At 32.8% G+C, this 27,071-nt stretch overlaps 1 protein-coding gene across 1 annotated transcript in view; it reads left to right on the top strand.

Annotated features, from left to right (window-relative positions):
• LOC108915806 (putative polypeptide N-acetylgalactosaminyltransferase 9) overlaps positions 1-20,143 on the top strand; it is a 125,800-nt gene extending 105,657 nt beyond the window's left edge. The window contains 1 exon segment of the mRNA XM_023455811.1: positions 19,365-20,143. Within this exon segment, the coding sequence (XP_023311579.1) occupies positions 19,365-19,634 (270 nt within the window). The 3' untranslated portion in view covers positions 19,635-20,143.
• Positions 20,144-27,071: the final 6,928 nt, after the last annotated feature.

Here is a 27,071-nt window from a genome sequence, read left to right as displayed (position 1 = left end):
TGTTTTAATAAACATAGGGTCGCAAATGCCTCCTTAACGAGATACAGGACGTCAAAGTTTCTGTAAAATTAAACATTGTCTGCAATAATTCCAAAATGCCTGAACATTTCTATTTCAAATTTGCTATGCGTAGTTAGCACCTTAAGACCAATGTTTGATGTACAGCTCAAAATTTTATGAGCAGCACTGTCGTAGAGACGGGGTCAACGTGACCCTTTTTTAAAAATATTTTCTACGCCACTGCTAATTTTGTCAAGTGTTCAATTGTCTATCGAATTGGTCTCTTGCAAAATTTGGATTAAAGCAACCATTTTTAAGAGAAACCTTTGTAGAAAATTTGTAAATCCAATTTTATTTTCATTCATTTTAGTTTCGCATAGTAGGCTTGTGCTATTCAAAATAAAATTAAACATCGCCTGTCACTAATGTCAATGTGTACAAGTGAGTTTAGTAAACTAGATTATAAGCTTCTTTTTGTCATTTTTACGCTTTAATTTTACGGAAACTTTGACGCCCTGTATCTCGTTAAGGAGGCATTTGCGACCCTATGTTTATTAAGACTTTTCGTCTTAATTTTTCATGTATTACTTACCCTAGAAGTCTGTCAGCGGTTTTTTTAATCACCCTGTATACTATTACATATCCGGAAAGCTTTTGAAAAGAGCTTTAAGTTAAAAATAAATCGTCAAGATTCGTTGAAAAACAACGGAGTTACAGACTGTCAAAGTTGACGGCCTATTGTTAAACAAATTAGGTTGGTAGCGGCAAAAAAAAACTGTCATAATCGGCAACCAGAGTATTTTCCCAGATAAAAATATTTTATTTGTGGAAGTGTGTTAAGTGCATAAGAAATATTGTCAAAAGTCACTGGGTCGCCATAATATTCATTATCCTGTCGTTAAATAAGTGAAATTCGCTTGAAAATAATATATTTGACAGTCTGTAACTCCGTTGCTTTTCAACGAATATTCACCATTTTTTTTTAACTTAAATTAAAGCTCTTTTCATAAGCTTTCCGAATATGTTATAATATATAACTATATCACGCTCGTGCGTCGTATATTTCCAGGTTGCAAATTTGAAATTAAAAATGTGAAATATACCATGAAAAAAATCAGTGCGATTGTGGAAGAGCCTCGTCCAGACTAATAATTAGTTAATTTATTTATAAGGCCATAACTTGTAAACTATTCAACTTACCGATTCCAGATTTCGTGAGTTATTAGACAGTGATAAGGAATGAGAGGATGCGATGCCAAAATGTTCTGGTAATATTAACGCAGTTAATAAATGTTTAATTGAAAAGTCATAAATAAACTTCTTCTGTTTATAACTTTTGATCTAATCAATATTTTTTGACGCTCGAGAGCTAGTTTTGTAGGTCTTTTGAAGACGAAAAAAAAGTACTTTATTTTTTCTCGTGGAAATGAACGGAAAAAGTTATAAGCGAAAAACGTGAATATACGTAAAAATTATACAATTAACCACCCTGTAAACAATCTTCCCCCCATTTTTATGGCTGTGGCAACTAATATGTTATTGTACATAATATTTAGCATCTATAGCGATAAATTCAGCTTGCCGAAACAAAAAGTCGCGTCCAACTCTATATTTCCTGGCCTAAATGATTTTAGATTCGCGATGAACTAGAAAAGGCCTTTGGATTAAAATTACAAAACAAACAGCCCCCAAGCTTATGCTTGTGAATTAGTGCCTGTTGAAATGACTTTTTTGTTCATTTGAATAAAACTGTTAAGATTACAGTGATATTTGGCAATAATAAAGAAGATACATCCAAAATATTGTGTCTTATAAGCATATGTTAGCGAAAGGCTTAGAAGGTTGGCAAATTTATCTTTTTCTAGCACATGCTTATGACACTCCTTAAATATATTTGAATCCCTTAAATATATTTGAATTATACGAATTTATTTTTGTACCTCTAATAATACAAGAGCTAATGCGCTTTGCAAAAAGTTATAAGCGAAAAACGTGAATATACGTAAAAATTATACAATTAACCACCCTGTAAACAATCTTCCCCCCATTTTTATGGCTGTGGCAACTAATATGTTATTGTACATAATATTTAGCATCTATAGCGATAAATTCAGCTTGCCGAAACAAAAAGTCGCGTCCAACTCTATATTTCCTGGCCTAAATGATTTTAGATTCGCGATGAACTAGAAAAGGCCTTTGGATTAAAATTACAAAACAAACAGCCCCCAAGCTTATGCTTGTGAATTAGTGCCTGTTGAAATGACTTTTTTGTTCATTTGAATAAAACTGTTAAGATTACAGTGATATTTGGCAATAATAAAGAAGATACATCCAAAATATTGTGTCTTATAAGCATATGTTAGCGAAAGGCTTAGAAGGTTGGCAAATTTATCTTTTTCTAGCACATGCTTATGACACTCCTTAAATATATTTGAATCCCTTAAATATATTTGAATTATACGAATTTATTTTTGTACCTCTAATAATACAAGAGCTAATGCGCTTTGCCACATTAATGGATTACCCTGTATATCCATATCAAATGATTCTAGACTCTAATATACAGATTCAGGGTACACGCGCACTTTAATTCATATCCTTCACATCTAGACAAAAATTGGCTACAGTTTTGTGAATTGTTCAGCGTTGGGAAGGATCTGTTAATAAAGAAATTGGGATATCAGCCAATTTATATGCCCGCGCGTAAATTGAATTTGTTCTCTGCCTTTAATATTTCAGAAATCAATTACCGGTAATGACTTCGGTCGGACCATTAGTCAGTCCAATTTCCACCCCAATTTGACAGTCCCCAAAGAAATCGATTGTGTACTTGTGTGGCTGTAACTCGATGGAATTGTTTGTTGATGTCTGTTTGCATTAAATGTAAGCCTAGGGTATGAAAGGTCATGCAACGATTTTCAAATAACTGTGCCTTGGTAACTTTATGGCAATACAATTAGGAATCCGTTAGGATTTTCCGGAATTAAGTGTGTTCCCTCAAAGAGATAACAGAGGGCGTGAAAATAAATAATTTTTATTAAGCAATCTATGGACTAAAATTAATTCAGAATTATTACGCGAAACTTAGGTCATCTCTGCATCGCCCCACTAATCAACTGATCAAGTTCAGTGAGGATATTTGCACGGTACACGCGCTGATGTATATTGCTTGTCTATACGCGGTTATGGTATTAATATACGAAAAGTGTAAATATGATTTATATATGACTATGGTTTGTATGCAAATCGTTACCCTCGAAGACAACAACCGAATCCCAGCAAAACACTGTTCAAAAACTGCGGTACATTGATAGAATGAACCCATCATATGAAATTCTTGGACAAGAGAGACAGGAACATTTCTTAAATAGAGAAAGACGTTGTCGAAGAAAACCTGAGCCGCAGTAACTGCAATATTACACGTGAAATAGGTTTTTCTACTGTGTAGCGTGTGTTATGGGAGCAGTTGATGCAGCCTTATGATATGCAACGTGTGTGGACTTTGACCGCAATTGATTTTTAGCTGCGTGTGGAATTTTGTAGTGGGTTTCGACAGCAAGTCACACAACAGCCAAATTATATAAACGCAGACGAATGCTTCTTTACAATGCTGGCGATGATGTCTCTTGTGTCTGTGAATATACTTTACCCAGTTGGGAAACTGACAGCAACAGATCATTAGAATAAAAATACTTATAACATTGGTTATTGAATCGAATGTTACGACTACAACAAAAAAAGACGTGCTAAAATCGAGCGCTATGCGGAAATCGAATTGAGCGAAACATTTCGTTTTGTCGAACTGATATTTCCATCCCGATTATACGTTTGAATATTCCGGGATTAATTCGAATTTATATAAAGTTGAGCGGTACAGCTCGACCTCTACCACAATTGAACAGTGATATATCTAAACGCGGGGCAAAAATATAAATGCGGGTTTAACGAAATCGGTTTATTAATTTAAAACAACAATGGCCGAACAGGAGTGGGTTGTTTTGATAGTCCCAATGAGTGCCTTTATCCCATTTCCATTTTAAATTACCGGCAGGAAAAGAATACATTAATAATGCGTCTAGATTTGAAATGAAAGAACTAAAAAAGCAAGTCTGGATTTAATTAATTTTTGGATTTCCGTGACATAAAATATTCATTCGTTGTTTTATCATAAAATTTGTCTCCAAAAGATTTATTAAGTACGCGTAATACTTGATAAACATAAGACGTATTGGAGCATCGTCTTCAACGGATTAAAATGGGTATCATACTCTCTTAAAAAGTTTATGAAGTTTTTTGTGGGCCTCGTTTTCAAGATAGAGTATTGAAATTAAAAATATATATATTTATTCAATTAAATATCGTTCAAATAAAACTTATGGTAATGACTTAACTAATTACTTACGGACAAAAATTCGATTCGATTTGCACAAATTCATAAAACTAATTCGTGATTTAATTAGCCCCGCATCCCTGTGATTCCGCGCCACTGTGAACGATGTATCAAATCTGGGATGACTTGATAAATGATTGCGACAGGTGGGGGCGGAGGATGCCTGACACCGACCAGGATTATCTCGTGGAGTGTTCCGACAGCGGCGCGGAAGGCCTGTGAAGGAGATAGCGGGGTCTGTGGTTGACCGCTTGTTTCTGTTGGAGGACCTTTGTCAAGGGCTAGACTCTCGTAAAAGTATAGGGTAGCGCGACTTGCGGAAGCACCAGAACTCTTCGTTATCTTTAGACTCGACATCCGGAATCCACTTTATCGCCTACCAGCTCTGTTGCAACTTCATCATAGTCAGAAAAAGTACAACAGCAGCCTGAGCAGTCGCATCCAAGTCGAGGGATTGGATTCAGTATCATAAAAATGTTTATATTTTTATAATAAACCATATTGAGCGGTTTAACATTTTTACTTTATGAAAAATACGCTTAAAGGAGGTGTTTAAACAGTTTTCCTCATATGTCAATGCAAGCTCTACACCTTCTTAAAAATTCATTTAGTAGTCTCTCAGATATCCCATTTTGGGCTCTAATTTCTTCATCTTTTATTAACCCTTTGTTCATCTTAACCCAAGCAAACAATAAAAATCTATATACACGTTTTTAAGATTAAGGAATTTATTAAAACATAAATAAAATTATTGTTTTATCATAAAAACAACATACATTTTTATAAGAACACACGGTATAGTCGTTACGATATCAGTTGGAACCGCATAAAAACATTTAACTCATAAACTCTACGGAATCCATAGGCGTCCAGAAAAATTTTGTCCTGTCTCGTTTAGATATACTATATTCCGAGCTATATTCCTATTTAGTTGACGATATTCTCGAATTTTTTGTAAATAATCTTCCCGAAGTGTAACTGTACGTCGTGATTCCATAATTACCATACGATTGTCAAGTTTTTTATGTTTAAAACCGCATTGTAATAAAACATGTCGTAAAGTATCTAATGATCTTTAATTATAATCAGGATAATCGCTTCTTGGTACGTGTAAATCTTTATTTTTAAACTCTGAGTTTGATTCGACGCTTTGGACAAAAGGCGGCCCGACTATTTGGGGATTTTCCCAGGTTATTTCGTTATCTTCCGTTTCAAAGGATCTTCAGAAAGCCATGCTAAATTACTAGATAATTACATGATGGTATTTATTTTAATAACTATTACCCTTTACTGGTTACGATATGAACAAATATTAATATTCACTAATAATTAATAATCCGTATTATACCAACAATAAATATACCACGCCAAGCACTGCTCTCTACGGCACTGACAAAGCCAAGTGAACAGTGTTTGATATCAAACTAATAATAGAATATCATGCAAACAATTATTTACGACCTAGTGGACCAATACAGGTTTGCTTTGACGACCAGCGCGCCACCGTCCATTCTACATCAGGCGGACTGGCTACCAATACCGGACTCGCCCAATGGCTATTCGAGTATAAATTAGGAGACACATTATGGCTAAAGCATATGAAGAAATTTCAAGAGAAGTGCAGACGGTCCCCTTAATATTCACAGGTTCCAATTGATATCGTAACAATTATAAAGAAAGAGTATTTGTTGAAATTTAAATGATATTACTTTTCGAAAATATTAATAAATCATTAAAAATAAAATAGTAAAGTTTTCTTATTATATATTATACTTTTTCCTATTTTTTGGAGTACTCTTTGCTTGTATACTTTATTTTCACTCTGCGAAATGCAAAGGAAATAAAAATCTCAGTTCAGGGCGATTTCATGCCGATATCCTAAAATTTTCATTATCGTGTTCCGGGGAATAAAATGGTATTTTTAATTAGCCCAGATACAAAGGCCCGCCGCGTAAGAAACACAAAATTAAATTTAACCTAATTTTCTTATACGAAGGCCCGAATACAACGCTATCCAATTACCTTATGCAAACGACGCCTTTTCGCTAAATTTAAATAAACGACGAAAGAGATTAGATTTTGATGGCATACCTTAGTTTATATGAAACGATTTTTATCCTAATTAGTTGTTAGGAACTGATTCGGCTCTAATTCAATTCGCGATTCAAGAGACTGTGGAATTAATATTAATAGCTTTACTGCAATTTTTAATCCAATGATTTTTAATTACTTATTATTTCCGGCAATGTGCAATCTGCAGAAGTGTGGCAGAGATATTGGAATTCAGTTCAATTCCCTTTAAGGTAAATAATTTTAAGCGCCGAAATTATAACAGAAATATGTATAACGGGCAACGAAATTCATATTTTTATAAAAATTGTGGACGTGATGAATAGATTATGTTTTAAATTGAAAAAAAAAATCACATGAAGGTTTAAACAAATTTGATAAACACCTTTGATATCGAAGCTGCCGCGCGCCGTATTACGATAGCGCTAATGGCGGTTTTGACAGTTTAAATTTTTTATTCGAAATTGTTGAAATTTATTGAAATCTCGTTTAAAAGTAACACAACAATTAAACGAATAAATAAATTACTTACCAATGCTCTACAAAAATTTTTCAAAGTTGTTTCCATGTGCTAATAAACATGCTTCCAAAGGACGGTCAAAATTCTGTCATAAAAAGTACCACACCACACATTCACTGAAAACCATTACTGGAACCGAGATCTCTGTACAACGTAAGGATTTGTGTCACATCAATAGTGAATGTTTTAAAAAGCATCTTGCTTTTACAATCCGGATCTTGTGCTATTTGATGTCGAAACCACTGGCAAAATTCCACGAGGCAAAATCATTGTTATTTAAAGTACCCGTAGTACATGCAACACGGTACTGTTAAATACACCCATTTCTCCACCAATGTCGCGAGTACTGCGGCTCAGATCTTTCTCAATGGGGTATATGATGTTTTCTTTGAAAACATGTCGCCGTCTTTCCCGTCCACGACATTCATATGTCAGGTGGACATTCCCGGTATCCCGTAACCTTTGAACTGCCATTTGCACTGTTCTACTGTTAGGTTGTCGCCTGTTATGGTAACGGACCGCATTCAAACGACATATCCCATTTAAATTGCGCTGACATTCTCCATACATTAACATCATATCTGCTAATAGTTGATCAGAAAACATTTTATACGCTCCAAAGTAACACTGCAACACATAACTAAAGAGCACACAGACATACTTGCCTACTGACCTACCATCAGATTTGCCTGATTGTGAAAGTCACTGGAACGTCAGCCAATTAGAGAAGTGCTTCACGCATATAGCGAGTCCCAAGCATTCTGGCCGTCCACGTGCACAAGATGCACAGGGTCGGCTTACCTTTATTGTTAATTTTCTTAATTAATTTTCTCGAATACAGAAGTATTTAGACCATCAGTTGCTTGATTAAACTTGTGGGGACACCTTTTGGGAACTTCTGATTTTTATAAATGTATGATGTATCCACGATTTGCTTGCTCACAAGCCTCAGCGCGACGTATCCAATTCGCTCGCACGCGTTGCGACATTGCCACGTCCTCTCGAATCGTATTACAAGCTTCCGCAATACGATGTCCCAGTTGGTCCATGTCACGAACTTACGTAGAATCACAATACTTTTCACACATCCCTACAAAAAGAAGTCTAATGGAGTGAGGTCCAGGGACCACGGGGGCATCTAACTATGCGACTAGACAATTCAAAAGGTCAAAAAGTATCATTAACGATACCGGCCCACATGTTCACTGAAAACTGTTGCTGAATGGCACCACGACATATTTCGTGTGGATTTTCGATAGTCAAGTGGTTAGTGCTGTAGACGTTAGGTATACCATTTCGACCATGCTACATCTATAACAAGTATTTGCGCTGTAAATTGATGATTTCCTTCATGTTCCTGAAGCAACCATTCGCAAAAACCTCGGCATGGTGGAAACCCTCAGGAGTATGCTCTTAAACACGTTAAATATGTAATGGGTACAACTGAGCTTCTCGTAATGTGCGCCATACAACAGCACGCGAAATATTCACTTGCTGTGCAATATTTCTGGTGCTACAATGCGGATCTTCTTCGACGAGATCTAATCTAAATCGCCTTCTCGATATTTAATATTCTTAGTGGTCGCCCTGAGCCACATTCGCGACCTCGACGCGGTTGTACTGCACCAGTGTCCAAGGCTTTTGCGCTACAGCAACAAATGTTCTCGCACGGTACACTTGACAAGCTCGTTTGCTTCGCTATAAATTATGAGCATATCATAATATTCGCGATTGCCATGTGCCATTTTCAAAAGAAAACTTGGAAATACGGCTATAAAATGGACTCTCGAAAAACAGCACAGCAATCACTACAACAATGTATTACAAACTGACTTTCGACTACAGTCTGGTTTCATAAGAAACCTACAAACTCGTAAAAAGTGTTACGGAATTTTTTGTAAGTACTCGCCGCGATAAAATACATGTATTTCAGCAGGTCCAAAACAGTTTTAAACACATTTTTAATTAGCTTTTTTATCTATGGCCTTAAACTTCCGATACAAGTTTGTAACATCAGTTAACTCAGTTTTTTCTCCTTTTTCACCCCTTTAAATTTTTGACATAAGTTCATTAACACCCTGTATATTCATATTAGGGTGGGTCAAAAATATCGACTATTTTTTTTTACTTTATACTCTGAAAAATAGGATGCTAGACACCTCTAGAAAATTATCACCAAATATGAGCTCTTAATTTTAATAGGCAGGTCCTCCGCTTTACAGTTTTCCATTTTTTCCTCAGTATTAGAAAAAAAAAATTAATATCTCTATCAACTGTTCGTTAAAAATATCTCTCCTCACATATTTGTAGGAAATTAAACGCTCTACAAAAAAAGGTCTCTTACAATTTTTTCGTAAACCTCGCCGTTTAAAAGATATTAAAGGTTGAAGTTTGATTATTTTAAGACAAATTTCTGTTTTGCTTATGAATTTTACTCGTTGACAAAAAATCATTATGAAATGCGCAATCCATAGTTTCATAGGAAATTAACTGCTCTACAAAAATAGTCTCTTATGATTAGTCGATTAAATAAAGCGTTTAAAAAATATTCATCGTCAAACTTCAATGCACGCCAATTTTAACAGTTTTTGATTAATAATTACGAAAATTTCAATTTAGTTTATGAGTTTCAGGGAAATTTATACAAATTTGAGTTTCTATCGTAAAAGTAACCATTATAGAGAAGTTCTTTGTTCTAAAAATTTATTTGAAACTTATTCTGATAATATTTTTATAATTTTATCTCTAATAATTTAAAATCCCGATCGTGTTATTATTTTTTTTTTTTTGAAAACTGTGTTCAGAACGTATTTCAAAACTTTTTTGCACAAAATATACATGGAAAAAAATCAGATTCCAACTAGTAAAGCCCCTAATGCAGTCAAAAGAATTCTTCGCTATCATACTCAATGGTTAAAATTACAAAAAAGTTTCAAAAAAAAAATCAGCACAAAACCAAAATGTTTCAAATTTTATAACTCACTTAATAATTAAATAAAAACATTTTTAATAACAAATTGAATTTTTTTTTTCTTTCAAGATTAATACTTTTCATAACAAATTTCTAACAAAAACGTTATTTTTCAAGATTTAATGAATCATGGACTCTGTCAGAAATAATTTTTTTTCGATGTAACCAAACATGCTTACGACTAAAAAACATCTAGAAAAATAGTTTAAACATTTCTCTGTTCATAGAAACTCAAATTTGTATAAATTTCCATGAAACTCATAAACTAAATTGAAATTTTCCGAATTATTAATCAAAAACTGTTAAAATTGGCGTGCATTGAAGTTTGACGATGAATATCTTTTAAACGCTTTATTTAATCGACTGATCATAAGAGACCATTTTTGTAGAGCAGTTAATTTCCTACGAGACTGTGGATTGCGCATTTCATAATGATTTTTTGTTAACGAGTTATAAAATTCACAAGCAAAAAAGAAATTTGACTTCAAATAGTCAAACTTCAACCTTTAATATCTTTTAAACGGTGAGGTTTACGAAGAAATTTTAAGAGACCTTTTTTGTAGAGCGTTCAATTTCCTACAAGTATATGGGGAAAGATATTTTTAATGAAGCAGTTGATAGAGAGATATGATTTTTTTTTTTCTAAGACTGAGGAAAAAATTGAAAACTGTAAAGCGGAGGACCTTCCTATTAAAATTAAGAGCTCATATTTGGAGAGAATTTTCTAGAGGTATCTAGCAACCTATTTTTCAGAGTATAAAGTAAAAAAAATAGTCGATTTTTTTGACCCACCCTAATTCATATATTGTTAGTTGATCGTCCAAACTATGTGGCGAAAAAGATCTGTAAGCGCTTTCCTCCCAAATAAATGACAAAGACCACTATTTCATCGAGTTCTCGCTATTTTAAGACAAACGGAACCGTTTGTTTACCAAACTAACATCGCGGAATTGCGGTCGTAGACGATGCAGGTCGTTAGTAGAATCCGAAAGAATGAATCAGCATCTTTCCAGATATATCACGAAACCAGATGGGGGTGTCGAGACTCTAATCACTTCAGGGTTTAAATTTGAAATATTACCTACCAGCATATTAGTTCGAAGTTCAGTAAAAATAGCATTGAGAAAAGTTCGCACTTTTACTTTGATAGTGTACTCTATAAGGGAGATTTTAATTAATTTTATGAAAAACCCACTTGTAAAACAGATTCGAATTCCTAAGGCCCAGTGTCTGAAATCTACTGAAACATCATGAAAAGTTACAGCTAAAAATGTTTTTACTAGAAAAAAATTTAAAAATTCCGATCCGTTTAAATTAATTTTTCCAGCCTTCCTTTTTTAGTTAAATAGATACAAGGTCTGTTCAGAAAATAACGAACTTTTTGAATTACGCTCTAATAGAGGGGAAACGTTTCAACTTTGAAACAAGCTTACAGAGATGAATCTCTGGGTAATTAACGGTTTTCGCGATTTAAAAGTGGTCGTCAATCAATTGAAGATGATTCTCGATCAGGAAGGCCAAAGATCTAGTACGTGGAAATCGCCGATTGACTGTCAGAGAATTGCAGGTTAGCATCTCAACTGGGTCATGCCATAAAATTTTGACATTTGAAAAATTGAATATGCATCGAGTTGCAGCAAAAGAGTGACCGCAAAATCCGCCTGTTTTTGAGACTTTGACAGAGGCGACAGGAAAAATCCTAAAAATATTTTAAAAATATCCAAAAACTTGTCATGAAAAATAAAAATGAGCATCACTTTCAGTTTATCGAAAGTTTTCGAAAATCACCCTTATTTAGGGGTTGAAAAGACAAAAAAAGTAAACAAATTAAGAATCATCAACAGTTGTAAAACCCCAAATATTTCTATGTTGTTATCAAAATAATATGAACGTGAAAATATCTAATTTCCTATTTGATACGGTCTTGTCCAGATTGAAAATCAACCCTTAATATCCCTAAAGGGGTGAAATCATCCCCTAAACGCCTAAAAATGCAAAAAATATATTGAAAGTTACATTTTCTTTTCTTTTTCTTTTATACGTGATAATTGAACCGTTAATAACCCACAATCACTAGATCCGAAGGAAAATACCCCTAAATGAGGATAAAACCACCCCTAAGTTTAACCATATACAGGGTGATTCATTAACAATGGGAAAATCGAAAACTGAAGATACTACACGTGAAATGGTGACCATTGGCGCAAACATGCCTTATCCGAAAGTTAATAGTTTCGGAAATACAGGGTGTTGAAAATTAAAATTTTAAATCGTTTTTTTGCGATTATTCTGAAAATATGTAAGTTAGGAACTTGGAAATTTGTGAAACTATATTTTTTTGAGCGACGAATAAGATGCGTGTTGTAATTTCAGCATTGCTCGTAGAGGGCGCCACTTACGACCAATTTTACCGAAAATTTAGTTAATAACTTTTTACCCTGTATGTCTAACATGAAACTTGATTCAAAACCTAAAAGAGCAATCATTTTTCCATTAATTGTCTATTCATGTTTCATTTCGGTATCTCGATCCGTTTTCAAGAAAATTCGATTTAACGAACACTATGTTTTGTTGATACGAGAAATTAAAAGCGAAACAAACCAAGTGTTTCTTCGTGTTATTACAACAATTAACAATAAAACAAATGACATTCGTAATAAAGATTTAGAGTCAATGTTCGAAGAACCCACCGTTGACATTTACACACTTTACACAACGTTTTCTGAGAAATCTTCGAGTTTGAAACAACATATTGGGATTGCGTTTGACTTCGTTGGCAGCGATTTGTATTCTTTGCCACAACTCTTCACACGAACCAATAGATTCTTCCAAATAGAAAAATGAAGAGGATTGAAGTCCGGACTTCTGGGTGGCCAAGTAAAAATGCTTCCACGGCTTGAAGAAGTTCCACTTTATTTAAGAAGAGGCATGTGGTTCATGCACGCCGGAGCTCCACCGCATTTTTCTTGGCCAGTGCGTGCATATTTAGATGCAGTTTTTCCAAATCGCTGGATTGGCCTTGTAATCATTTAAATCATCATTCAAATATCAATCATGTTGTTTCAAACTCGCAGATCTTTCAGAAAACGTGTAAAGTGTATCAGTGTCAAAGCTGGATTCTTCGAACAATTACTTTAAATCATAATTACGTATTTTATTTGTTTTATTGTTAATTGTTGTAATAACACGAAGAAACACTTGGTTTGTTTCGCTTTTAATTTTTCATATTATCAAAACATAGTGTAAGTTAAATCGATTTTTCTCGAAAACGGATCGAGATACCGAAATGAAACAAGAGTACCTAATTAATGGGAAAATGATAGCTCTTTCAGGTTTTGAATCAAGTTTCATGTTAAATATACAAGGTAAAAAGTTATTAACTAAATTTTCGTTAAAATTGGTCTCTATGAGCAATGCTGAAATTACAACACGCATCTTATTCGTCGCCTAAAATAATATAGTTCACAAATTTTCAAGTTCCTAACCTACACATTTTCAGAATAATCGCAAAAAAACGATTTAAAATTTTAACATTCAACACCATGTATTTCCGAAACTATTAACTTTCGGATAAGGCATGTTTGCGCCAATGGTCACCATTTCACGTGTAGTATTTTCAGCTTACGACTTTCCCATTGTTAATGAATCACCCTGTACGTATAAGTGATGTTCATTTTCATTTTTCATGACGAGTATTTGGATATTTTTAGAATATTTTTAGGATTTTCCCTGTCGACTCTGTCAAAGTCTCAAAAACAGGCGGAAAAATGGCTTTTTTGCGGTCACTCTTTGTTTCTCGCTTGTGACCGACCAACAGAAAGAAAATCGTGTGGACATTTCTCGGCAACTCCTTGGACAATCCCCTTCATTTAAATACACCCTGTATAAACTGAAAATGTGTATTTGGCCAACCCGCCGCTGACCGCCTCGAACTCTTCATGCCCTGAAAACGGTTAAAAAGGCGTCTACGAAAGGACAATCAGAGACGTCACGTAGGTCCTAGATGCCCCCGACAACACCCGCCAGTCGCTATATTGGATGTCGGGTCCATGATTCAAACAATCAGAAGTAAAGTGCCGCTGGAGAAACTAAAACAATAACGGTCAAAGGTTTTTCCTGTGTATTTCCTTTTTTAGTCCCCATATACTTGGGCCGGCTAAACCCCGTTGATGAGGGTAATATCTCGCTGAATTTGAAAAATCATTAAGGGGGTCTAGACAGCTTTGTTGAGCTCGTTTCTCAGTGAAAGAGAGAAATTACGCTGGAGCGAAAGTTAATTCGAGAAAAATCCACTAGGGTGTCAGTTGTACGAAATTTTCAGAGGCCAATTTCGGTTAGTTGATCATTTAAAGGGAAAAAAATACAGTGACAGTCACAAGGGAAGTGAATATGTCCGACAGCACAAATTTGAATAATCAATTTTTTTACTTAAAAGTCTTTCGAGGTTTGGTAATGAAAAAGTAAGATATCTCAAAGGAGTTTTAAGATATCGTAAATTCGTGGCATCTACCTTCCTTGTTTAAAGTAGTATGTCCCTTTAATTATCCACTTTTGGAAAAAAATATATATATGAAAAGATACCTTGCATAATTAAGTGAATTTTTTTAGGAGATATTCGATATAAACTTTTTTATAAAAGTATTTGTAAGTAAAGCAAATATTACTTTTTAAAGGAGGGGGATTGATATACGTTTTACAGTATCTTAAAAGTTTTTCGACATTTCACCTCTTAAAATGAACAAGATACTTTTGAGACTTTTAAGATATCGTAAAAATGATGTATCCTATCGTACTTGTTTCGAAAAATAGGGTGTAACTTTGTGTGGAGGTCATATTTTTACAAAGGCTTCCTTTGACCTTTATATATCAGTAGTTTATTTTTGAAATTCCGTTGTGTAATTTTATTTTATCCTTTTTTCCACGCCGCTGGACAAGCTAGTGGAACTTCAAACTACGGCGCGCTTTAGTCGCAGAGCATGTACAATTGAAAACTGGGTTGTACATTGTTGTCAAATCTTATTTTTAAAGAAAAAGTTATTAAAAAGCAAATAACACTTACGATTTTGTAACAAATTTTGGAGTACTAGTATCAGTATCCTCTTCCACGCCGTTCAAAATTTCTAGTTCAAAGATCTCATAGCCTCTTAAATGTTGTACCAATCTGACAAACACTTTCCTATTCAGTACTTATAAGTCGGCGTAATCTATCTGATATCGTTTTCTTTGCTCCTGACAAAAATTAGGCTTTAACCATATCAACTCTTTCTTGATTCGTATACATGCTTTTTCATAATCTACCAAAGACTGGCAATTTCATTAAAACAGAAAATTTCACTATATCGTCATTGAACACTGAAATAAATAGCTTTATAAGAGTATACACTTACACCACATAAAGACACTTTATGTACAACCTTCCCCAAACCGATAAAGTCGGAGGCTAAGCAAGTATGTACCCAAATGAATCAGTGCAGTTTTCGGCAATTCCTGTTTTAATCAGGTGCGAGGACAGTTAGTTCTTCCGGGCCTTCAAAGGCATACTGCAACAGAACAACGGTTTTAGTGTTCGGCGCTTCGTCCACAGTAACGCAGAATAAAATATTGTGAATTTAAAATAACAGTGGTTGTAATATTAAATTAATATGTTTTCACAATTGATTACCTAAACCATACCAAATATTAGTTAATATTTAATAAATCATGTAAGAAACGATAGAATGTCTAGTTTTTAATGTTCGATCACAGTAATATCAAAAAACATATGGTGACTTTAAATTAACACCAGAAAAGAAATAACACGCCAATTAAATTTTTGCCATATTGAGACTGAACAAAAACGTTCTACATTGTTTTCCCACTTTATACTTTAAAAACTAGATTGGGAAGATACGTGTCAGCGAATCCGCAAAGCGAATTACTCACTGAGGCACGAAAAGTCATTATTAACCCGAGAATATACGTGTTTCTAGTTTCTAGCGAAGTCTTTTGGTGCCCTTAATGATAACGTCTTGTTTAACTCGTGTAGCGCTGTTCCCGTAGCGCTGCTGTATTATTCTCTTATTGTGTGGCCGTAAATCGTTGCACTTTCTGCAGCCTGACGTACCTAGGCATTTCTGCAAAACTTTGGAGTTGCTCTTTTCAGGTTCACTTCGAGTTTTAGACAAAAGCTATATTCATTTAAAAGTGGGCATTCTATTTCCTTTAAGGCAAAGCGGAAGCGGGAAACTATTTTATTTTGTTCCCTTTTTTGTTTTATTCGTACTTGGGGGAGAAGCGCTTTTGATGAACTGAAAGAGACCAACAAGTAAATGATAAATATTTTAATAAGATATTGTTTGAAGTTATTTATTTGGGGTCTAGTTTTCGTTTTTTTTTTTCTTTATTTTTTGGGTATTTTGTCACCCCAAAAATTTAAAAAATTATTAAAATTGTGCCAAATGAATCAGTCAAGGGTTATTTTTATGAAAATAGTTTTGCCTGACCAAAAAATCACACACTGAAAGAAAAGCAGACAAAGACAAAATACAAAAACACATCACTTTAAACTTGAAAAGGTCTTTAACGTTTTGAAAATTCACTATTATCGTCTTCTGAACTTTTTTTTTTGGCTTTTGGTTTTAGTAGCATAAATCGGCAAAAATATTGGAAAAGGAAGATATAATTAATACCTTAAAAGAAAATTAAAAAAGACAGCGATTATTTTGTTGAATGAAACAAAAAAAACTGAGACACATCGATTACGATGTGATGGCATGAAAGAATGTTATTTTATTAAACGTTCAAATTGGTTTCCTTCCCTTTCATACAATAAAAAAAAATCTTTGCTCCTCTTTCGATGACGAACAATTCGCCGACGAAACTCCTCAAGTGAGTATTCGATTTTAAGTATCCCTCTAGAAAAAAGTCTAAGGGCATTAGATCTGGCGATCTGGGAGGCCACTCAATTAAACCTCTGCGTCCTATCCAGTAATTTGGAAAGTTCTGATTAAGAAAATCACGCACAGCTACAGCATAATGTGGTGGAGCACCATCCTGCTGAAACCACACATCCTCTTCTGGCAAAGCATTGTCATTTTCCAATACTTCCACAATCATCGAGTTCGTTTCCAGTAGATACATGTTTCCATCCAGATTTCCCGGTAGAAAGAAAGGTCCTATGGGGTGGTCTCCCAGTATGCCCGCCCAAACATTCAATTTCCTCGGATGCTGAGTATGAGTTTCATGAAAAATGCGTGGATTTTCATTATGGCGGTTTACTCGACCATCCAGTTGGAACGTACATTCATCGGAAAAACAGATTGAGTACAAAAAAATTTGATTCCTTCGAGCACGATCACTCATGCATTTCTGCAGATCTGCAAGTGACGATCAGGATCGTCTTCATTAATTTCTTTTACCAAATTAATTTTGTATGGGTGATACTTATGAATTAAGATTCGGTGGCAAGTAGGTACAGCTATTCTTGAAGTACTTGCAAGTTTCCTGAGACTCAAATTTCGTTCCATTGCGATGTGAGCCAAGGCGACTACCCGATTACTCTCATTACATACCTACGACCTGTTCACATTGATGCTTTCTGTTTGCAACCGATCCAGTTTCCAAAAATGTATGTACTAAATCCAGGACATACCGATGCCAAGTGTTTTTATCAGGATGACTATCATTAAAAAACTGTGCTGCTTGCCGTGCAGTCATTATTCTTATAGAAAAAAACATTATTTCCACTTTTTCAGCAATTGTAAACCATTTTCACGAAATGGAATTCAATCGTCTATGTGATGTGGTAATTTTACGGAATATTGTCTCGACAAAACAAGATGAGACAATATTGTCTCGTTTAAAGTAAAACAGGTATTAAAGTAGAACTGATAGAGTTTGAAGTTTTTTGTATTGACAGATAAACGAAAAATCAAAACAAAAAAATTTTTATCGAGAAATTGTTGAAGAATGTCGTCAGATAACGCCCGAAATGTTCGTTGGGAAGTGGATCAAAGATTTTATTATCGTATGGAAGCGGAGGGAAACCAATTTGAACATCTAAAGAAATAACATTCTATCAGTAGGATATTTTGTCTTATTTCTTTAAGTGATGATTTTATTGTCACATTCAAACCAAAATTTAAAAAGTCATATATCGTCGTGAGCTGAATTGAAAATTGAAACACCCTGTAGAATAAATATCGTATGATCTCTCTAGCTATGGAAACAGACAAAAGCAAACAAATTTAAACTGTCAAAGCTTTTAAAAGGAAAGTAAAAAAAATGTTCGGAAGACGAAAACAGTGGATTTTCGAAACTTTGACGATCTTTTTAAGTTGCGCGATATTAAGTGATGTGTTTTTGTCTGCATTTTTTTCAGAGATATTTTAGTTACATAAAATAGTCGAGAAAATGAAACACTGAACCTCCGAAATCTGTGCAGTAAGATGGATCGTGATATGCGGTTTTTTGCATTCGATTCGTTAGAGCGTCTAGAAAGTGATCAATGAGAAATGAAAATTGCATTAATAAATGTATTTTTATAATAAAAAATAACTAAAAATGAAATAGTTGTCACAGAAACCAGCCATCCTGGGTACTAGGTACCTCGAGGACCGTTACCGTCGTGATATTCGTGTTGAGCGACCTCAAAAACCCCGAGGTAACGAGTTTCGGCTAAGTTTATAACGAATTTCCACAAAACTCCAGGAGACGACGTGGAAATCGGCAGTTCTGGACACCAGGTACCTCGGAGACCGTTGCCGTCATGATATTCGTGTTCAGCGACCCCAAAAACCCCCGAGTACGAAAATTGAACTCATTTCCGTCAATATTTTCCCAGTTATAAATTTTTCATCCTTTAACTCTTCGAGATGCAATTTTAAAAATGCATTTTTCTTATGCACCAATACAATTTTCATTTCTCATTGATGCAACAAACTGCATCACGATCCATCTTACTGCACAGATTTCGGAGGTAAGGCCATTTTCAGTGCTTTATTTCCTCGACTAAAATAACCTGAGACTGGTCCATTTGACGCAAGGGTTTATTTAACTATTTTGTAATATGTTGGTAAGTTAAATTAAATGGGACATATTACAGAATGAGAACATTTACTTTTAGTTATCGTTTTCATTTAATTAAAACAGGAAATTTTTATCACAAAATTGTTAAGCACTTAAAAATATTGGTCTTTTATTGTTCCTCTTTTAGATAATTCCAATAATCTTGGCAACAATCGCATAAATAAATAGAAAATTAGAATTTGCATAACTCTTTGTTAATAACTATGTTTTTTTCCTGTACTTTTTCATTACTGGTTTTAACATCAACTGTTTCATACAACTAACTACAAACTAAGGCTTTTTGGTATAATAAAATTAAAATTTTAAACTTTCCGGAATACTCATTCATTTATTTTCCATTTTTCCAGTTCTGGATGTACAGCAAGGCTGGCGAGATCCGCAGGGACGAGGCTTGCCTGGATTACAGCGGCCAAGAGGTGATCCTCTACCCCTGCCACGGCAGCAAGGGCAACCAATATTGGGACTACGACTCGGAGCTGAAGCTCCTGCGGCACGGCAGCAGTGACAAGTGCTTAGCGATAAACGAATCGAAAAATAAAGTGTTGATGGAACAGTGCGACAGTGACTCACAGAGACAGAAGTGGTCGTTGGAAAATTACGATTCCAGCAAACTGTGATTTTTTTAATAACGACGTATTCCTGTTTTAGTTAAGTGGACTCGACGAACTTTGTTCTAATTGTTTTTTTTTAACAGTGTACAAAATTTTGTAAGAAAGTTTGTGTAAAATTGCAATTAAATGTGAAATTTTCATAAAATCGGGTGGCCCGTCGCTTGACTTAGGGAATATTAGGGAATTGGCAAACCACATTAAGATAAATTTTATGTGTTTCATAGGGTGTTTATGGAATATCTTCAAGAGAATAATTTTTTTTTACTGATGAAAATCATATTATCTATCTACAGGGCGTTTCGATTTATGGGTGCAAAAATCGTTAACACAGTAAGTAAAAAACAAATAAAGTTCAAGTATTGTTAGGACGCTCAAATTTGAAACTGTAACTTTCTGGAAATTGAAAATGACTGATTTTTTTGGGAACCAAAACTTCTGGAATTTGCCTTTTTTCGAGTATTAGAAATTAATTTTTCAAGAAAGAATTAAATAAAACAAAAAGTTATTAATTTCTTGATGAAATGAAAATATAAAATAGAAATTGTTCCATTTTCAATTTTTACGTTTAAATTTAAATTTGAATGCATCTTTATAAAAATAATAATTACTTTCTTTGATATCATTTGAAGAAAAATTAAATAAACAAAAGGAATAGTTAAATTATTGAAATAAATGAAAATATACCAGGATTTGGTATATCTTCAAATTTTGTAGATAAATTTAAAAACGAATGATATTCATAAGAATTAAGTTGGAGATATTTTGAGGACCTCAAAACATTAAATAAACAGGAGTAGTTAAATTATTGAAATATATAAAAATAGACAGGGAATTTTTACATTTTAAAATTTTGTAAATAAATTTTAAATTGATTATATCTTTCTAAAAATTAGGATGATAAATAAAACAAGAAGTAATTAAATTAGTGAAATAAATGAAAATATATCAGGAATTGGTATATTTTCATATTTTGTTTATAAATTTAAAAGCGAATGAATTTTCATAAAAATTAAGTTGGGGATATTTTGAGGACCTCAATATTTAGTACAAAACATTAAATAAACAGAAGGAGTAATTAAATTATTTAAATATATAAAAATAGACAGGGAATTTTTACATTTTAAAATTTTGTACATAAATTTTAAATTGATTGCATCTTTCTAAAAATTAGGATGACGAATGAATTTTCATAAAAATTAAGTTGGGGATATTTTGAAGACCTCAATATTTAGTACAAAACTTTAAATAAACTGAAGGAGTAGAGTAGTTAAATTATTGAAATATATAAAAATAGACGGTATTTTAAAACTTTTTATGTAAATTTTAAATTGATTGCATCTTTCTAAAAATTGGGATGATTTAATAAAACAAGAAGTAATTAAATTATTGAAATAAATGAAAATATACCAGGAATTGGTATATTTTCATATTTTGTATATAAATTTAAAATCGAATGAAATTTCATAAAAATTAAGTTGAGGATATTTTCAGGTGATCAATTTTTAGTGAAAAAAAAATAAACAAAAGAAGGAGTAGTTAGATTATTGAAATATGTATATAAAAATAGACATTGATTTTTGACATTTTAAAATTTTATGTATATATAAATTTTAAATTGATTGAATTTTTCTAAAAATTGGAATGAGGTTTTGAAAAATATAGCAAAACGTAACTAAATTATTGAAATAAATGAAATTATACCAGGAATTGGTACATTTTCATAATGTTGTACATAAATTTAAAATGATTGAATTTTCATAAAAAATGGGATGCGGATATTTCGAGTTTTGCTCAAGTTTTAGTACAAAACGTTAAATAAACAAGTAGTTAAATTATTGAAATAAATAAAAATATACTGAGAATTTTTACGTTTTAAAATTTTGTACATAAATTTTAAATTCATCATTCATCAATCATTCCAAAAATTTGGTGTCCAATTTTTAATACTAGTTCAATTTGAAATTTGCCTCCTTTTTATATTAATTATGTAAATATTAAATAAACAAAATGTTATTAAATTATTAAAATAAATTAAAATATACCGGCGATCATAAAATTTTATAGGTATATAAATTTCAAAGTGAGTGCATCTTTTTAAAAATTGGCAAGGGACATTTTGAGATGTGCTTTATTTTTAAAACAAGTGCAAACAAAACGAAAAGTAACAAAATTTAAGTAAATGAAAATATACTAAGAATTTTAATGTATCCAAATTTTATACATAAATTTAAAACTGAATACATCTTTATAAAAATTGGGATGGGAACATTATCAGTGATATCCAAATTGCAGGGCAAACAGAAATTGCCCTTTTTCTTCAATATTGAGAATAGAATAGTAAAATTATTGAAATAAATGAAAATATAACAGGAATTTTTACAACCTCATATTATGTAAATTTTAATATGAATTTATATAATTCATATTATTATTCATATTTATAAGAATATGGACATTTTGTGAACTACTCAATTTTTTAAAACTTGAAAAAATCATATCAAGCATAGGATTGGCAATTTTGAGAAGTTATAATTCCCTATGATACGCTTTTTTGGATACTTAAAAACAAATTTGCTTAATTTATTTTTTATTTATGTGAACGGTTGTACTATAAATCGGAAAATTCTGTATATCCACTTAATATAGGAATTGTATGACTAAATCATCAATTTTAATACTGCCTTCGATAAGATAACTCCATGTTAGTATTAAATAATCTGTTTCGCAGTTTGTGAAACATTTATATCGTTAAAAATGTGGTTTGGCGGAATTTCGAAAAAATCTAACGTATATTAACATGAAACTTTTTTATTGTAGCAAAAATAAGAGAAAAGTAAGTAGCTTTAGATAGTCAATTTGTACCCATTCCTTGAGATTTACATCCTGCTTAATTTTTAAGTAATTCCCCCGAGAAAGAGCGGAAGACATATTTGAACATGTTACAATAGCTATCGAAATTTTTGGATAAAAGGAATCATTGAATAATTTTTTCAAAATTAAAACTTATCAATCATTCGAATTCAAACTCCTGTACATATCGTTATTACTCTACATATTCCGATTGACATATCCTATATTTTAGTGCTCAAAATATCACATTCCATTTTAGTATACATGGTACTTAACAGGTGAACCTATCATTTAAGACTGTCTTCTAAGTTGACTTGGTGCAAGGAAAATATATAATTTTCTTTATAATCGTGGGAAATGCAAGAATAATTTTTCAGTTTCTGGAACACTTTATCCTTGTAGGATTATGTAATGCTGTGTTTTCTTTGAAATCTGTGTAAACGGTGTGGACAAAAGTAAATTCTAATGCATCTGTTGCCTAACATATGTTCATAATTTTGCATACATTTTTGCATTTCCCCTTGTAACTAATTATTACAGTAATTTTTATATGAAATACGATGTGAAAAAGCAGTGTGTACGTTTTTATATATTATCGTGATGATATGGTAACATATCTGGGAATAGCATATATATTATAGAAAATTTTAACATTTTGAAATGTTGTAAATAAGGCGTTGATTTAATTGCCCTTAAAACAGCACTGTTTCTATGTTTGTTATGGGTAAAATTATAAAACCATAGTCATTATTTGTTATTTGTTGATATGTGATATATTAATTATTCTTAAAATAGTGTACACGTAATAGCTGTTATAGGAATCGATTCTGTTTACGCACATTACGTTTTTCTAATGACAGTAAACATTATCGTTCCTGTAGTAACTGTTACTTCTTTTTATATTTCGTTAACGTAGTAGTCGTTACTGCTTTTTGAGTGTGTTGAACGGCAATATTATTCCGCAAAGAAAGCAAATGGACGGTATTGGGTCAATTATCGTGAAATTTGTTCACAAAATAAAATTCGACTTAAATATTGGATCAAGGGTCATTGCCAGGAGGCAATGTTAAGGCAAGGTATTAAACTTGCGGAAGGGGCAAGTCTAATGCTTTTCTGTACAGGTCATTCGATTCTAACATCAAATATAGTGATCATGATAGTAAACAATATAATACATGCTCCATTCTATGTACCGATCGTCTTAGATTCTTAAATTGTCACTCGCGATGTAATTAATAAGCGAGGGAGCATACAACAGACGGTCAGCGACTGACTCAATGTTTGTGCTTCACAGAGCGGCATAACGTTTATTATATTTTTTAAAGAAATCTGAGAATGAAATTTCAACACCCTGTATCTGGGTAACAAAGCATTTTTTTCGCAAAACTACACCCCTTAATTTGAATTACAAATTATATTTGTGATTTGATCAACTAATCTGAACAACTTTGTTATATTTTGATCACTGTACTATGTCGAGCAAAATTTGTAGAATGGACTGTACTGTGCCTGGCTATGACCCTGTTTCGACCATCAAATCTTTAAAAAAATTGTTTTGGTATGCACAATTTTATTTTATGAGGGATAATTAATACTACAGAGTAAATTTTAATGATTCAAGAAACATTAAAACAGTTTATAATTAATTACTTATTTAATTGTATTCAACACATGTACCTATATAATTTAAAGGCTTGTGTATGATTATCGTAATTTTGCGACCAACTCCTTACTATTTACTTTGTAGTATAATTTTTCCCAATTTAAAATTTTTTCCACGTTTTCCCATATTTTTATTTGCTCAAATAATAAAATGGTGAATTGTATGATATTCTAAATATATGTCACCAAAGTGACTTTATTTATAGGCCATATTTTTTTATATTAATAGTTATATAGCTCTATACTTTACAGTATTTGTGGTTAATTTAATTAAAAACTTTAAAAGGTATTTCCATTTTTTGTAACAACTGTACTTAATATACTAGAATTTATTATATTTAAATATAGATATTATGTAGGCCAGTGTATTGTATTTTTATAATGTGCCTTAATTTTTTCCTGTATATACAACGTTAATAAATATTATGTTAATATAACTGTCTTATTTAATGTTCCCACCATAGTCACCATACATCAAACACACAAATTGGTTCCCACTGAAAACTGGCGTAGTAGGCGTAGTATATCAAAACTAATTTCCCTAACATACGAAAGCGCCATCTGCAAATCAAGGACATAACTAATTCTGTCACATAGCAGGCGTATTACAGATACCTATAGCAATATTACAGCTACCTACACTCAAGATAGAATCTCTTAATATATTATGATGCCTAAGCAGTAGATGGCGACACGTAGAATTAGAATAATTAAATTGAAAGCCGATAATCACGCCGAGATAGTTTTTGTCTAAGTGCGTTCGTTGAGGAAAAATATAAAAAATCTCCAAAACCTCGAAGACTAGAAGGGAACTGATTACAATTTCAAAGTCGCTAGAGCTCTGTTGTAGCCAATGGGAAATTTTTCAGATTTTTTTGAGGTCTAAAATGTTTAAGAAAAATCGACTGACTGACTGTCCAGTGTCCAAAGGCGTGTGGAGTTGCTGACTTCCGAGATTGTTAGATTTTAACTAGTCGCCGTCACTGATGAACAAATCTATACAATGTGAAAAATTAATGCAGGCCAGGGAGGAATAATTTCATATCAAGGTTATCAAGAAGTGTTGTAAAAGTGTAAATTCCTTATAAATTTTTGAGAAGAGGCGCCATCTATAAGGCGCAAGCTCAATTAAATAATAATTGAATTCAGCGGTATTACAGTTATCTTAACAGATGCGCGTAATGCGCCATCTATTCGGTATAAGGCTAAGCTAACCAAGAGCTACTACAGTTCTCTAAGCACATTACGGTTGCTTCTTAGTTTATTTGAAATCTGTTCAATAGATGGGGCTTTATATTAGAACCGTTTCTTTGAAATTCTTTGGTTAATTGCCGTAATTGTCACTAGGGGGAAAAACTAATCGAAATAATTTACAAATTTTAAGAGGGCTCCATAGACCTTATAAACTACTGGACTCGCCCAACTGTCATTTTACCTATATAAACGGCAATCGCTCAGACGTGTGCGAGAGAGATGGAGCTAGTAAGGGCTTAAGCTTCGTTCACAGAATTTCGACTGCAACGCGCTACATTTAATTCAACCATACCCTTTTTATTCTGTTGGGCCGTATTCAAAGACTATAAAGATAATATAGACTAAGACAAAAAATTTTCATTTTTTCCAGTAGTGTAGGAATGTAAAAGGGTTTTATTATATTACTGTCCTAATTACAGTACAATATTTGAATTATTTTAGCTATAATATTCCAAATAGTTTTTATAATGTTTTCTTTATGTATTTCTCCATTTATTTTCCTCATATCGTAAACTCGATTGGTTAACATTACTGCAAGCTCTTCTGACGTAGTTGTTTTAAATATTTCATATTTTCTTGCTTTGCAGAACTGCATAAATTGAAACTATGTCGATGCTTTCTTCGTTCAACATATTATTTGAAGAGAATTTTTGCTGGAGCACATCTAAGCACATTTCAGTTAAAACTTTTTCTTTATATTCGGTTTGATGTTAAAATGACACTTTATTTTGAGGATGGGGGAAATAATTTAATCTAATATGTTGTCATCAGAGACAACTCTACTTGGTCAGTTTTTTCAGAAAGTTGCAAAAAGTATAAACATGTTGGTACCGTCATAACTTCTTTCCTATGAAATTTAATTTTTTCTCCACTTAAACGTCTCTAAGCAAATTAATCTCAGAACACGACTTCACCATGTTTAGTTTTTACGAATCTATCACATACACTAACTAAATCACACAAAAATTCAAGAAATCAATCAATAATGTCAATGCATGACATTTACTTCAAAGTTTGTTTACAGCATTTTGTACCGGTATACTCGTGTACCATCATTTATTTTACCGGTATTTGCCTCAACTAGCTTCATCTGCCTTGCACACATCAGCGTGATTGACCTCTCTTTCTAGGGCCAGTCCATAGTTTACTAGGTCTATATAGGGCTCATAGCAAATAGGCAACCCGCAATACATTTTTATAGATTTTATTACAGTTTGTCTAAATATGAATCAATTCACAAATAACAGACTTTCCTCAATTCTAATGCAGATTTTCTATAATATGGAGTTAGTTTGAAACTCAAATTACTATTTGTTGTAAAGAAAGTTGTAATTTGCCACTTTTGAACAAGCAGCATCATAAATTACAAATTTCTTTACACCAAAAAGCAAAATGAGTTTCAAACTAAGTCCATTTTATAGAAAATCTTAGTTAAAATGGGGAGTCTCTTATTTGTGCGTTAATTCATATTTAGACAAACTGTGTAATAACATCTATAAAAATGTATTGCTGGTTGCCTATTTGCTATAGAGCCTTTTTAAAAGTAAATTGTGGATGATGGTTTCCAAAAAAGTTCAAAACGCTGTACAAGCAGAATGCTCATGAAGAAAACTCATATTTCATGAAACACGATTATAAAAAGAAATATTTGCACAAACTTGCCTTGCACAAGTTTTG

This window comes from Anoplophora glabripennis, unplaced genomic scaffold (assembly GCF_000390285.2).
Source record: "Anoplophora glabripennis isolate ALB-LARVAE unplaced genomic scaffold, Agla_2.0 scaffold950, whole genome shotgun sequence".
Classification (NCBI taxonomy): domain Eukaryota; kingdom Metazoa; phylum Arthropoda; class Insecta; order Coleoptera; family Cerambycidae; genus Anoplophora; species Anoplophora glabripennis.
Note: the sequence above shows the minus strand (reverse complement) of the source record. Positions and strands in the feature narration are given on the sequence as shown.